Source organism: Sinocyclocheilus anshuiensis, unplaced genomic scaffold (genome assembly GCF_001515605.1).
Source record: "Sinocyclocheilus anshuiensis isolate Anshui unplaced genomic scaffold, SAMN03320099.WGS_v1.1 scaffold1503, whole genome shotgun sequence".
Classification (NCBI taxonomy): domain Eukaryota; kingdom Metazoa; phylum Chordata; class Actinopteri; order Cypriniformes; family Cyprinidae; genus Sinocyclocheilus; species Sinocyclocheilus anshuiensis.
Genome location: NW_015554170.1, coordinates 321,079 through 337,598, shown reverse-complemented (window position 1 = coordinate 337,598; position 16,520 = coordinate 321,079). Strand labels below are relative to the sequence as shown.

General features: G+C 37.8%; 1 protein-coding gene across 1 annotated transcript in view; it reads left to right on the top strand.

The window, feature by feature from the left end:
* The first annotated feature begins 4,796 nt into the window (after positions 1-4,796).
* The window catches only part of LOC107670927 (uncharacterized), a 23,370-nt gene continuing 11,646 nt past the window's right edge, over positions 4,797-16,520 (top strand). The window contains exons 1-4 of the mRNA XM_016463749.1: positions 4,797-4,863; positions 6,033-10,282; positions 12,980-13,167; positions 13,529-13,834. Coding sequence (XP_016319235.1) covers positions 6,079-10,282; positions 12,980-13,167; positions 13,529-13,834 — 4,698 coding nt within the window. The 5' untranslated portion in view covers positions 4,797-4,863; positions 6,033-6,078. The remainder of the gene's footprint in view (positions 4,864-6,032; positions 10,283-12,979; positions 13,168-13,528; positions 13,835-16,520) is intronic.

The window sequence follows — 16,520 nt, the reverse complement described above, 5'->3', positions numbered from 1 at the left end:
ATGACGAGTCAGTGTCGCCGACTTCATCTCTTAAACCGGAAACAGAAAGCACTAGTGTATCAATAAATTATTAAAACGTTAATGCAGTGTACTTGCTATTTTTCCCTAACACATTCAGAATTATTATATTTGCCGGTGCGCTGTTGCAAGCCTTTTTTGCGTGCGCTTGAGCACTTATTAGGCTATGTAGGCAATTAAATGCTCATTATTATGATTTATATGGTTTATTAATAAAAGTGTGACTAATAGTCGACTAATGCTTAAAATGAACGACTACTGGTCGAGCAGAAAAATCTTTAGTCGAGGGCAGCCCTAGTGCTTAGACACTGTCTGCCCCTTGTCTTCCAGGCCAGCCCGTATCGCCCCTTCTGCCCCTTGGCTGTCTGATATTCTCCGCGAACATCATTCTAAGCTCAGAGCTGCTGAAAGGGTATGGTGCAAATCAAAAAATCCTACTGACCTTAATGTGTATCAGTTACTCCTCTCTTCCTTCTCCGCTAATGTCTCCACTGCTAAAAGGACATACTATCACAACAAAATGAACAATTCGTTTAACTCTCGCATGCTCTTTAAAACATTTTCCTCCCTCCTTTGTCCTCTTCCTCCCCCTCCTTCATTAACTCTAACAGCTGACGACTTTGCCATGTTCTTCATTAATAAAATTAAAACCATCCGTGCACAATTTTCCACACCACAATCTGTCAAGCACATCTTACCAGCAAACATACACTCGTTCATACCCTTCTCTTCACTCTCGGAGGCAGAAGTCTCCAAACTCATCCTTTCTAATCATCCTACTACTTGTCCGCTTGATCCTCTTCCCTCTCATCTCCTTCAAGCCATTTCTCCTGCAGTTGCACCTGCACTCACTCACATCACTAACACCTCCCTTCACACTGATTCCAAATCTTCTATACTTATCTTGCTGGATCTGTCCGCTGCTTTTTACACAGTTAACCAACAGATCCTCCTGTCAACCCTTTTGGCAAAGGGCATCTCAAGAACCACACTCCAGTGGTTTGAGTCTTACCTCTCAGATAGGTCCTTCAAGGTATCTTGGAGAGGTAAGGTGTCCAAGTCGCAACATCTAGCTACTGGGGTGCCTCCTGGGGTGCCTCAGGGCTCAGTTCTTGGACTACTTCTCTTCTCTGTCTACATGGTATCACTATGCTCTGTCATTCAGAAACATAGCTTTTCATATCACTGCTATGCTGATGACACTCAACTCTACCTCTCATTCCATCCTGATGATCCAAAGATAGCTGCTTGCATCTCAGCTTGTCTAACAGACATTTCTTGCTGGATGAAGGACCATCACCTTCAATTCAACCTTGCCAAGACAGAACTGCTCGTGGTTCCATTAAACCCATTGTTTCATCACAATTTCACCATACAGTTAGCCACATCAACCATAACTCCTTCAAAAACAGCCAGAAACCTTGGAGTTGTGATTGATGATCAGCTGACTTTCTCAGACCACATTACTAAAACTACCCGGTCCTGCAGATTTGCTTTATTGAACGTCAAGAAGATCACGCCCTTTCTTTCGGAACATGCTTCACAACTCCTTGTTCAAGCTCTTGTTCTGTCCAGGCTGGACTATTGCAGTGCTCTCTTGGCAGGTCTTCCAGCCAGTTCTATCAAATTTTTACAATTAATCCAAAACGTGGCAGCAAGATACATTTTTAATGATACGAAAACAATACGTCACACCTCTGTTTATCAATTTGCACTGGCTATCAATAGCTGCTCGCATAAAATTGAAGGCATTAATGTTTTCCTACAAAACCACCACTGGCTCTGCATCCCTTTACCTACATTCATTACTTCAGACCTATGTGCCCTCTAGAAGCTTGCGTTCTGCAAGTGAACAGCACATTATTGTGCCATACCAAAGAGGCACAAAATCACTTTCACGGACTTTTACATTAAATGTTCCCTCCTGGTGGAAAGACCTGCCCAACTCAATCCGAGCAGCTAAGTCCTTAGCAGTCTTCAAGAATTGGCTAAAAACACATCTCTTCAATCTTTATTTGACTCACTAACTCTAGCACTCTCTATTCTAATTATATTCTTTAAAAAAACACTTGCCCCTTTTAGACTTGCACTTATTTACTAACTGCTTGTTCTCTTAAAAAAAAAAAAAAACACTAGCTTCTCTATTCTTTTTCTATTCTATCTTTCTTTTTATTTATTATGTAATTTAAAAAAAACCTGGCTAAGTGTATTGCGTTAGGCTAACTGAGGCTTGTCATAGCCCTTGCATATTATTGCTCTTTGGTTGATTTTGATTGCTTCCATTGTCCTCATTTGTAAGTCGCGTTGGATAAAAGCGTCTGCTAAATGTAAATGTATATCACGCTTATAGACACTAGGGGTGTGACAATACACTTAACTCATGAGATGAGACAAAATACAGATACTTGGTTCTATAGAACGAGACAATATTTTTATACTATTTTTATGAAGTTTTCAATAACAAATAATTTGTCTTTTAATCACAAAATGCAAAACAATGCAGTTGTATTTTGAAATGTTTTAAATAATCTAGGGCCATAACTAAAGATTATTTTGGTAATCAAGTAATCTACTGATTATTTTGACAATAATCTGATAATATGTTTTAGTAATTAAAAAAGACCCAAGTGAAAAAAGGTCTTTAACATGACTATATTTATATATAAAATAACAATGATGCAATAATAATTGGTTCAAATAAAGTATCAAAACCAACATGGTTTTATTGAACAACACTGTTAAAATACATAATGTAATATGCCAATACATAATATGAACATAACCAACTTAATAACATTATGTGTTATAACAAATACCTTCAGAGGGCGACAATGGTCTGGTGATGTTTCACTTTACAGTGTGATTCAAGACATATACATCCATTTCATTTTAGTATTTGGCCACATGCAAACTCAAAGAGTGGGTTTAAACTTTTATTTTGAAATCACGATATACAACAAATTTCATTTCTAGACATATGATGATGTATTCTCCTGTGTTGGCATAGGTTTATAAATTATTTACATTACAAATCTAGTCAGATAATGCACTGTTGTCAGATAATGCAGTGTTTTCCCAGATGAATGTTAAGCAAAGCAAACTCACAGCATATGCAGAGTTTGCCAAACCGAGCTGCTGAGATGGAGATGCTTGTAAATAATAACAGTGGAACACAAAGCACATCAGACTTTATATGCATTCCCAAATGCAAGTGATTGGAAACCTAAACAAACAGCACATGCAATAAAAGACCTAACAATATAATGCAAGCAAAGTTTTACCACAAACTCAACTTTATATTGATATCGTGAGACCGCTTTTTACCTCAAGGATTAACATTATGATGTTTAATATAAGCTGTGTGAAATGGCTTATTTATATTAGTCACACTGCATTGTTAATTTTCCGTGAAAAAACCCCACTCATTTCATATATAATTCCTTTTAAAAATTCAAGTACTTTTCAAGTAATTTCTTTTATAAATATGGCTGTTTTCAAGGGTTTTCCTGGACTTAAAATTCAAGTATGTTGTACGAACCCTGTATATCCTCGTAGAGTATGATGCACAGAACGGAAATTAGATCCATCAGTTTGACAATAACAATATTTGAGAGAAATAGGCCTTTTGTGTACATAGAAAAAGTCTTAGCTCTTTGAGTTGAGCTCATGAAAGATGGGGGCAAAAATAAAAGTGTTGCGTTTATAATTTTGTTCAGTGTATAACAATCAAATACATTAATTAGCTTTTTTAAACAGCTTGTTTTGTTTTGTTTTTAACTATGGCTGGGTTTTTTTTTTTTTTGCCTTTCTGATGTAATTACAATTAGATGAGAAGCAGATAGTGAAGGCCAAAATAATTTATCACAGAAGGATAACAGAATCAGATTTTATTCCTCTGGAGGATTTGCTTTAGCTTTTGCTTTTGTTTACAGGAAATAATGAGCCATCCATTGCTCTGCTGTAGTTTAAAGCACAGATGGTAGCTGATGTACTCTCTGATCATTGGGTGCCAGACACAAGCCACTTTTGATGAGTAGCTGCTAACATGTCTTACAAAATAAATAAATAAAACCATGCACCATTAAATGTTACACAGCCACACATTCTGTTACACTTCTCCGCCTTTGTGTGTAGGTGTGTGGGTGACTGGAGGAGTGAAAAAAGCCAGAAACAGAAGTCAGGTACATGCAGCAAACACAGCGTGTGTGCATTTGTGGGTGAAATTATCTTTTTGAGGTGGGTCTGCATGTTCATAGTACTTTCTTTTTTGAACAGGGATTTTTTTGTTTTTGTTTTTTTAGTTCAGTTCAGTTGTGTTGTTATGTGCTGCACTCTCTCTCTCTGTCTTACTAGCTCACTCTCACTTTCTCTCTCTCTCTCCCTCCCTCCATCTGCTCTCTTCCCTATCTGTGTCCATCTCATTTTGTCTTTCTTTCTAGATCTCCATGTTGCGGCATGATCTTCACTTTGGTTTGGGTTCATTTCTTTCAAAGTGCTGGCTCCCTGAACTTTGTTTTTCATGGTATTGTCAGTGACTTCTCTCTTCCTCTTTCACTCTCTCTCATATACTTTTTACATTGAGTTGTCACCTTCATCCAGTCACATTTGCATGAATGACGTTTGTATTTCCTCCATCAGCAGCAAAAATGGCCGTAAGAAAACTAAATAGGGAAGAGGAACCAAGGGCCTTTGTGGTGAGAGAGGGTGTCATGGTCACATGCTCTCTGTCACGCTCTTGTTTGTTTTACCTCGCACTGTTCCAAAGCCGGATTTTTGTTTCCACATTGTGGATTTAATTGGGCAATCTTTAGCTGCTGCCGTGTCACCTTTAAGTTCCAAGCTCTGGTGAGTGACCTGTGATTGCACTATGTTAGAGCATGCAGACTGATCTTCTTCATATCTTTTGATGAGCTTGATAGGAATCTTTCGTAAGCATAAATATGTGATACACAGACGACAGGGCACAGATAAAGGGATGTGAACAATACAAAGAACTATACTGTTTAAATTTAACTTTTTTATTTCTGCAAGTAACTAGGGGTGGAAGGTAATGTTATTGTAGTTTATATCATTTAAAACCTGGGCTTTTTTTCATAGTGATGTAATTTGTAAATTTGTATTTGTCTAATAATATCTGTCCTGTGAACAAGCTAAACTGTACAGCATCAGATTTAATGAACGGCTGTAGAGCCAGGGTTCAAAATAGTTTTTTTAAGACAGTAAAAATAAATGACAAACTTTCTGCAAATCTCCAATTAATACATTTTTTAGACAGGACTGTCTTAACTCTAAAGTGTTCATCATAAATAGATCATCATAAATCTGCAATCATGTTACAAGAGCTAAAACAGAAAATTTAAGAGACAAAAAGATAAGCAAAGTTAAGTATTTTTAAAATAATAATAAAAAAAATGTCTTCACATTTCCATAAATGCGAAAATAATCTAGTCTAGGTAGGAGGTCCTTGATGCTATCATTTTTCTAGAAATGAGTCATAACTCTACCACCACCATTTTCTGCTCATACTCCTCTGGTGCTTCTGCAATATGCAAATATTGACCATTTGTTCACATTAAATATGAGATTCCCACTAGACTTAAAATCAAAGCCATTATTAAGTATCTTCACCACATTTTTACATTTCCATGATTTATTAAGCAGAAAAAAGACAATAGTTGTCAAATGTAAACATACTCTTAAAGTGAGCAAGTTTATTTTTTTCAAGTAAATCAATAATCAACCATTTTTCTGCTGCTATAGCATTTTCTTTTGAAGTCAGCCAGCTCTAATACACATTTTGTAGCTTCTATTCTCTCAGTCCTTTTAAACAATGGTGATTTGTAATATGTGTGAAATCTTTAGCTTCCTATCGCCTGTATTCCAATTCAGATTTGGGGGAGGAATCATTTGATCCAGAGTCCAGGCCTAATGAAAATAATAATAAAAAAAGTATAATAATAATAATAATAATAATAATAATAATAATAATAATAATGAAACTGTTCTTTTTTTAGGTAATCAGTGAGCTCCATCTCCCAGCATCACAAGGGTTGTGTTACCATGGCAACTAGTAAGCAGAGCTTTGTGAGAGCTACCGAGCCTCAGTGTTCAGCGTCTGCACAGAGAGAGGAAGAGACGCATGTTAAGGCCCCTCTAACGACTATGTATGTCCACAGCATTCCTGCCCCTGGCCTGCAGCCATATCCTCAGGCCCAACCTGGAGCCTTGCAGGATGCAACGGTTGTACCACTGTTCCTTCCAAGGATGTGTAGCAGCTCGACTCTGCCCTCTCTGACACTGCATATTGCCAGCGGGGCTGTTTTGCAACAACAAAGGCTAGTGGCTCCAGCAACCTCAGGCAGACTTAAGTCTGTTGGGAAGCATATTTGCCCACAGTGCGGAAAGGACTGTCTGAAGCCCAGCGTGCTTGAGAAACATCTTCGTTGCCACACAGGAGAGCGACCATATCCCTGCACTACCTGTGGCATTTCCTTCAAGACGCAGAGTAACCTTTATAAACACAAGCGCACCCAGGCTCATGCCCGCCTTTCCAGCGAATCTGACAAAGGCACCTTCAGCAGCCAGGAGAGCACGGAGAGTTTAAAGGACAACTGTACTAGTCCATCCTGTGAGAAGAATGGCCGAGATTCAGCTGACATGAAGAGGAGCAAAGAAGTTCTTCCTGTAGTGACAATACCGAGCCAGGTAGACTCTATAGAGACTAAGACAATGTCTATAGAATGGGCACTGCACAATGCTGCCATGGTTGGATTAAGCACAACACCAGCGCTTCAAGACAACGTAAATTCTTTGAGAAAAACTGTGGAATTATCAGATGGTGTGAAAAATAATCCTGCTATCCAGCAGACAAGTGCACTGAGTGAGGATGGATGTACACAGCTGACTACAAATCGTATGCCTCTTCAGAGGCAGGAAGCTTTATTTTCCAAACCGTGGGATTCCCCCATGTCCCGAGGAAAATCTCAAAGCCACGACAGTACAGACTCTGGCTTTAGTGACAGCAGTGAGCAGCATTCATCCAGCAGTCCTGGAGCAAGTTTGCATTATCCCAGTATGGAATCATTGACAGAAACCACTATGGAACGGCAGGAACCAGGCGCCTCCCAGACACCCTCAGATATGACCTCTGACCCCAAATGCAAGGTGTCCATTCAGGAGAAGCAGAAGCTGGAAGAACGGATTTCAAAGCTTATATATGAGAATAGTGTGTTGGTGGATAATAAGCAACTGGAAACTGTGCGGCCAAGAAAGACAATATTGTCAAAACAAGGAAGCATTGATCTTCCTGTGCCATACACTTATAAAGACTCCTTCCATTTTGAGATAAAGAGCAGCAAGCATAGCTCAAGCTCACAAAATCAAGACAGAGGAGGTGGGGCAATTCACGGCTCTGTGCCTACACAGCACTCCACTGGCTTGGAGCATGCACCATTAACTCGAAGCAGTTCTTTACCCTTCCCTATGGATGGCAAACCCACTGATGGAGCAATGAATTTGAATCTTAGCAGACAGTGCAGTGCAGGGCATGTTTACCCATTACGGTCATCAGACCAACAAGCACCAGGTCATCGCTCACTAGTTAGGCAGGTAGCGGTAGATTGTCTGCCTACTGCAGAGGGATCCCCAGTTGAAAGAGATAGTATTAGCAGCCTTAGCTCGGATGGAGACAGCACTGATGTTGGAACAGAGCCAACTATAAAAGGAAACTACAGGAAGAAAGCCCAAAAATTTGACTACACAAAATGGCACACTTACAAAGGTGGGACATTTACAAAACTCTACAATACTGAGAAAGACTGTACACTGAAGGTGAAAAAGACTACACTGAATTCTGACCAAAGCCTAGGAATTCAAATTAGCCAAAAGAAGGACAATGGATCCGTGTCTCTGAGCTTTACTTCTTGTTCTGTTGTGACGTTACAAAATGACTGTAAGGTGTCATATACCAGCTTTGAAAATAATAAGGGGGAAGACATGGAAAGTGATGAAATAATAACACAACACACTGACTTCCATATCCCATCAGAGAGGAAGAAACAGCGCACTGAGAATGATGTGCAAATGCTCAGTATTTCAGATCCTAGAACTGGAGAGGCAAATGGAAATCTGTGTGGTTTAATTAGTCAATTACCCCTGTCAACTTGTGCAACGTACGGTTCCATCACAGTTCCGGCACAAAAGGTCAACATGCAAAATCTCCACCCGCAAGGTAGCTTAATACATCAGTTGTCAAATCCAAGTCAGTTCCTTGGTAATACTCTTTGCCCTGCTTTTTGTTTTATCAACGTGAATGGGACATCTGGCACCCCGTCTGGTTCTATCAGCAGCCCTACTGTCCCTGAAGCCAAGAACAGCTTTCCTCCCAAATATCAGCTGAAGATTCCGTGTTCCACAGATGGAGTGTCGGCTTCTTGTTCTGGCTCCGCTTTAGCACATAGCACTTGCTCCAACGTTCCAGATCTCAGGCAAAGCTGCCAAACTACAGTGCAGTGTCATCTTGAGAACAGTGTACTACCCTCAAAGCAGTGTCAGGGTGTTTCAATAGTCACAACCTTTGACCAGAGTAAACAAGATGTATTATGCGCAACAACTTCAATGCCTATTTTATCGCTTTCCTGTTCAGAGCTAAATCAAACTTTATCCAAATTCCTGACACAGGTTCAGTCTACCACACCTACATCAATTTCACTTGTTTCTCCACCATTGCAGCATCAAATATCTTTGTTGCAGACCAACTGTGCAACACATGTGGTAGAAAACCCGTCAACAGGTTTTGTATCATCAACCTCAGACAACACTCAGCCTGTTACATCACTGAACACGTCAATAGCGAGTTATTGTTCAGAATCTGGTGTACAAACCTGTTCTTCAGTAACTACGACACATACAGTACAAAACCATCCTGCCTCCCCTGTGAATGAATCAGGAAAACCTCTTGGTCTTACAGGGGACACCAAATCCACAGTGTATGAGAATACTCTGAAAAGCACGGCCTCTAAAATGGCCACTGATGACTTTCAAGGGTCCCAGTCTGAAGGAAACATGATACTACTAAATGGCTCAGCACAGGCTCAGAACACATTTTATGTACGAACTGCAGACCTCCAGATAGTCATGCAGCTCATTTCTGATGAACAGCTAGCGCTGATAGAGCCTCATATTGAAACAACAACTTCAAACAATTTAACAAACCAGACAACACTTTCACAGGAGGTGTATTGCAATGATGTGACTCGTGTATGCATGGCACAGGAAATGGTAAATAATGCTGAGATGAGCAAAAAGAGTGGTTCCAGTTGTGAATCTGCCAGTCCAATAAACAAAGCGGAAATTGTTTGTAGTTTAAACTCTCAAAATGATAAAAATTTTACAAATGGAAGCCCTCAGTGTGTTTCATCTTGGTCACATCCACAGAAAAAGGTTCATATCTCAGCCTCAGTGGATTACAAAACAAATTCAACTGGACAATTGTATGAACCACAGAAGATACCTGAGAATTCACAGGAGAGAAAATCTCCTGCATTTGAAGTTACCACAGAGACACGCCACAAACTAGCGGCTGGAGACAAACCAAGTGAACTTCGTTTAGTGGACAGTAACTATTCTAGAAGAGGAAATGACAAAGAGCCCCATAACTGTTCTGTCCATAACCACGATTCTGACAACTCCTCTGAGGACCAAACATTCATAGAGACATCCAGAGATAAAGAGCTGTTCTGTTTAATGAAGCCAAATCACATTCAAACTATAACAAATACTAAGCCAGTTGAGCCAAATGAAACAGGCCACCTCATGCCAGTCACATTATCAGGAAACTGTGAAAGTATTCAAACAAAGATCAGAACTTGTATTTGTGAGAAAAAGACCTCTACTGCAGAATCACATCATATGCAAAAAGAGCTAAACTCCACAATACAACCCAGTCACAGCAAGCCACACTGGGCTGCATGTGGCAGCTCAGGTTTAGATACAAGAGAAATGAGAGCATGTGACAAATGTAAGCTCAGCTGCAAGCATGGGACACTGGTGACTGAAACATTTTGTCCAGGCCAAACACCTACACAGTGTGATTTCAAACAGGCCTTTGCTCTAGGCCCAGGTGACTTTGTGAATGACACCTATAGTGAAGTGAAAGCATCCTGTCCGATGCTGAACAGGACATCTAACGTTCATAGCATTCTTGAAGACAGCACCAGATATGGAGATGTCCATACACACCATGCCAATCTGGAAATATTTACAGGTGGGACCAAATTCTAACTATATAACTCTGCAAAGTAATATTGTAATGCTATTTAAAGTGTAGCACTGTGTAGTACTTGCATGCGATAGAGCAACCATAGCTAGACATTATACATAATAAATACTTATAACACAGGGTGCCATAACATTTTCTCTCCACAAGATGGTGACAAGAGATCTAAAATTCCTGTGTGTCTGTTACTAGACATTGTCCTCCAATGTTGCTCTTGACCTCTCTGAGAAAGTCTAATTTGCACCCACACTTGTAAATTACAGCAGACATTTTATACTTTTAACACTTGAGCTGTTGAGCTGCTAAGGTTTTTTTTTTTTTACCAATATTACGAAAAGTCACATGCTGTAGCAACATAAGAATATTACCAAAATCTTTGAATTCTTTGTGAAATGTTGCAGAATTCTAAGTGGATAAATACAGAAAACCTTGCTATTGAAGTAGTCAGACAAAAATAGTAATAAAATGCAAATTACAGATTAAAGAATGAAATCTTCAGAAAAGGATGCTTGCATGGAAAAAAGTTTATTACATCAAATTTAAAGGACGTGCAATTTACTAATGGCCAAAGAAATTGCATAAACTGCGACCATTAATATTATATTAAAAATGATGTTTCCTGTATCATGAGAGACATGCCAGAGACATCTCAGATTGGTATACAGCACTACACATTTAGTATAATTATGTCAAAAAAGGGCAAAGCTGTTAAACCATTCTGTCTTGCCCGTTCAAGTTATCCAGTGATATCAGTTCACAAGCAGAACCTGTTTTGAATTCAGTAGGATCACCAAGATTTTAGTGTGCGAGGGTGAATCTAAGGTGAACATCAAGTCGTCATCACATTCTTTGTGGCATTTTTCTGTCCTAACCTTTGTAATTCCACTGTATTCTCACACTGACCTGATGTTTCTCTTATCTGAGTCACTTGTTAGAGGGAAACATTTGATCCTTGCAGTCTTTACGGTGTTAATCGCACTCTGAAGAGATTCCCTTTTATTAGGTCACAGGTCACTCAAATTAGTCACAGGAACAAATATGAAGAAGGTCAAGGGTCAATCAGAGGGGCTTAGAATAAACAAAACACACAGCCCCCCAAAAGAAAAAGCTGAGGAAAAGTGTTAAGGAAATGGTTGCTTCTTGAGTTAAAGTGAATGGTGGTCTCTCTATTAGAGATAAAATAGTTGATCAGAACAGATATCTTAACCCTCCCAACTAGCCTGGACTGCCGTAGGTTTGACTGATAAGATGTGTTCAGGGAATTGACAGGGTTCTCAGGATCAGAGATCACTTGAAGATGGTCCCCACAGGGACTCACCAGAGCAAAGACCCAGAGGTTAAAAGGAGGTTTTGTGCCTGTCTCCATTCCAGACGGCTGACAAGCAATCTGAGAGCCAAACGCAGCCTCCTTTTCTGAGCAATACTGCACAGAGACATGCGCAAGAGTTCAGCCAAACCAGTTCCACCTCAGAGAACCTGACTGATTGTTTTTCATCAAGACAATCATTTTTATATCTCCACTGCCATAATATATGGTAGCATATGTTGGTCCGTGTGTCTTGATATACAATGTGAATCTGTCATGTTATTTTTTTCTTCATTTGGCTGACATTCGCTTTGCAATGAGGCATATGTTCCAGGAGGCTGAACGTCAAAAGATCTGCACATTAATTACATACGTTTTCTGGCTGAAACGTTTGCATTCACAATAACAGTTTTATGTTCAGTTTTAAAGAGATTCCTGTTTCCAATTTATCAGTTTTGGACAAAGAAGTTTTTGGTTGCCATAAAACCTCTTTAGTTGCCTATAAAAAAGTTGACATAAACAGTTGAGTGTGCATGATCATATTTTATGAATGTTCATGTTTTGAACAACGTAATAAAAAGTAACACTTCTGGTCATGTCAGTATTATACAACAAGCCCATCCTCTTGCGCAGTGAATTTATTTAAATACTTGGAACTGGCCTCATAAGACATACAAACAAACTGGATATGGATTCGAAATGCAGCTAGTCATTTAGACTTTTTTAGTGCTTTTTTGTCTGTGCTTTCTCTCTCTCTCTCTCTCTCTCTCTTTGGATATAATAAAAAATACTTTTCAAGATACAGGAACAATTGATTAGATGTACAGAACTAACTAATCATTGGTTAATGCATTAACTATCATTAACTAACAATGAGCAATATATTTGTTTCAGTATTTATTAATTAAAATACAACTGTTCATTGTTAGTTCATGTAAGCTCAGGTCCATTAACTACTATTAACATTATTAATATTACATAGACCCAAACAATTATTTAGTGCTTTTATACTGGATTTATTTTTTTTTCGTAAGTGTGCTTCATGTAAATTTACATAATTGAACTGGTTCATTTATGTTTAATATGTGATTTGACATATCTTCAGACTTTTATTTTTTTTTACAGTGTTTAAAGCTGTTTTCATCATAGGAACATTCCTCAGATCCACACAATGTTTGTGTGGACATTTGAACCTCAAAAAGATGTATTATACTACCTGCCCATACTCTTTGTGCCATTCAATTATTTCAATACTTGGAACTGCCCTCATAGGACATACAAACAAACGTTTGTGATGGACCGAAAGAATAAGCTGAAACCTGGCTTCAGGGCAGACTCCAAAACATGCTGCATATATTCATTTATTGTTCTGCCCTCAGGACCTGTGGAGGATGGTACCCTCAAAAGCTTGCAGTTTCAGAGGGACCCTAGGAAACAGAGCAAGGAATCAATCCCCAAAGATCCTGAAAGTGGAGGTGGAGAGGGGGAAAGCGCCAGCACAGAGGTGGCTGACGAGAACAACACATGCCAAGTTTTCAAAGACAATGGCAAAAGAGACAAAAGAAAGGTGAGAGAACCAAAATAATGGGCTCATGAAGAATGGGAGGTCATTAGGGAGCCTATTTAGTGACAGGAGAAATCCTAAAAGACCATTCAAATCCAAGAAAAAAATGGAATACACAACCAGGTGTTTAGCATAACATTGAGGGCAATGATGTAGCCAACAACACATTTTACACTGTGACAGTTTACTAGACCATATACTATTTTTAAATGTTTTATTTTGATGAATTATTGTTAAATATAAGTATTAAGTAATAAACCACTTCACATCCAACCAAAAGACAGTGTTAGAGGGGACTGTCTTTGGACAGTCTGAGGTGTTCCATAATGTCTACTAATGTTATGTATGTTTCCTTTGACAATAGGAAGATGCAACTTCTTGTGAGGAGCATCAAACATCTGCTCAAGCTCACCCACATTTCTCTCGGGAAGTGTCCCTCAACATTTCAGAACCAATTCAGCACGAAAAATTTGGAGTGTCAAACAATCCAGAAGCATCTGTTTACACAAACATTGTTTCACAAACCTTTCAACATCAAGGTCAAGGGGAATGTAGCAACACCAGAAAAGACAGCATGGGTGAATATTTGGGGAACAGTCCTTCTCAAGAGACAAGCCAAAAGGAGACAACTTCACCAAAATATTCTAATCAAACATGTAGACATCTTTTGGTACATCCACTCAAAGTGAATACCACGCAAAATGAATTCCAAAAGGAGACACAGCCAAGGGGTCCTATGAGCTACTGGATTTATTCAAAAGACAATCAAGTACAGACATCAAAGCACAAAATGAGTGGCACAATTGTATCAGCCAGCGTTTTGCAAAATAACTGTGGTGCTTCAAAGACTAAGATCGTTAATGCACGTATTGCTTCACCATGCAGTGCTGGGCCCAGTTCTTGCAATGCCTCACATCAAATGTCTAGTCAAGAACTGCACACTCATCAAATATGTCCCCCAGCCATACATAGCAACCCAACATATTTAGGTATCAGTAGTTACCTGGAACATGAGGACAGTAACAGCAGCAGTGATGATGAGCAAAAACTAGTCATTGAACTTGAGTAAGGTGGGCGTACACACAAAACAAGGCAAAACATCTCATTCTCACTCCCAAGGTGTCCGATGCTGCTAAATGCCTCGCTATACAGACGGCAAAAGGGCCCTTTAGCGGCTTTAGTGACTTGCCATCATTAGGCTGACATGAAAGCCACCGGAAAGAAGATGTGCTGTTCAGATCTAGAAGTGCTCTTCATTAACTGTAAGCCTTTCTACTCTCCGCGGGAGTTTTGTTCGTTCATTCTCATAAGTGTGTACATTCCTCCACAAGCACACGTGAGCTCCGCTTTACACTTATTTATCTAATACACATACTCAGTCTACATTTCAATTTGCACATAATATACCTGTACATACAACTGTCTATTATTATATACCTGTACATACAATTGTCGATTTGTATATTTATTTTATTCCTTATTTTACTTGTTCTATTTTTTATTTATTTTAATTTTTTATTATCTGTGTTTTTTTGTTCGGTCACTGTCATTCTGTTACACTGTGGAAGCTTCTGTCACGAAAACAAATTCCTCGTATGTGTAAACATACCTGGCAATAAAGCGCATTCTGATTCTGATTCTGATTCTATATACTGGGGTATAACTTTGTTAAAATGACATACCGTATGTTGATGTCACAGTCAGATCAAAGCTCAGTCGAAATAATGTTTTCAAATAATTGCAAATATTCAAAGTTTTTCAAGGCCAAACTATTGCTTTACATGAGGAACAGACCGAAATTGAATCATGATACCAGTCTGAATGCTAATGCTGAAATCCTGCACACATTCATAAACTGCTGCCTGAAGATTTACCACATCTTTGTCTTTGTGACCTTCTGCATCATGCTAACTTTTGGATTTATCTATTCAATGAGAAGTGACTGTGTTTACAGAAAAGGAAGCTTTTCATCTATTAAAACCATATGATTCGCTTTGTTCCTCATATAGAGTGCTGCGAGTTTTCTCAGTCTAAGATAGCTATGGATTCAAAATGCAGCTAGTCATTTAGACATTTGTAGTGCTTTTTTGGTCTGTGCTTTCTCTCTTTTTCTTTGGATATAATAAAAAAATAATACATGTCAAGAAACAGGATCAATTGATTAGATGTACATAATTAAGTTAATATTGGTTAATGCATTAGCTATCAATGAGCAATATATTTGTCACAGTATTTATTAATTAAAATACAACTGTTCGTTGTTAGTTCATGTAAGCTCAGGTCCATTAACTAATATTAACATTATTAATATTACACACACACACACACACACACACAACCAGTTATTTAGTGCCTTTATACATAATTTTTATTTTATTTTATTTTCAGAAGTGTGCTTCATGTAAAGTAATGTAATTTAACTGGTTTGTTTATGTTAAATATGTGATTTGACAATCTGATTTTTAGGAAACAAACAAAAGTAATTCTTAGTCAAAGAAAGAAAAAGCTTATTATGATAACAAACGCAGACTTTTTTTTTTTTTTTACAGTGTATAATATTTCCTTTGTATAAATCATTCACAGAAAATCAAGAAAAAAGCAAAAGAAAAAAATTATATGGGAGTTATGCATTATGTATTTGTTTCCTTTTGAAGGAGGAATTTCTGTGTTGCAGAAAGTGATTAAATTAATTCATTATAATAATATATTTTATAAAAAAACAATGCATATTTTATATATTTATTTATGCATTTGTTTCCTTTGAAAGCAGAATTTACTATACATTTAAAATTTGTGATGTATTTATAAAAGTAATAATTACAATTTTATAATTATATATTTCATAAAGTAATATATTTCATGTATGTATGTATTAATTTATTTATTTGGTTTCCTTTGAAAGCAGAATTTCTGTGTTGCAGAAAGTGATTAAATTAATTAGTTATAATAATAAATTAAAATAATGCATTTTATTCATTTATTGTTTATGCATATGTATTAGGTTCAGAAATTACTATACATTTATAATGATTTGTTGATGTGTTTATTAAAGTATTTATAAAGGTTACAATTTTACATTTTATAATTTATAAAATTATTTATTTAGTAAGTTCTTATTTTGTTTCCTTTGAAAGAAGAATTTACTTCTGTGTTGCGTATAATAATATAATAATATGTTTGATAAAATAATGTATTTTATTCATTTATTATTTATGAATATGTAGCTATTTGGTTCTTTTAACCTCCTGAGACCCTGCATCCTCATATGAGGACATTATATTTTGGTGTATTTCTCTGAGACTATACATGCCACAGTTTTAAGTCTGGATGTCCTGTACAGAGCACATTCAGGGCTT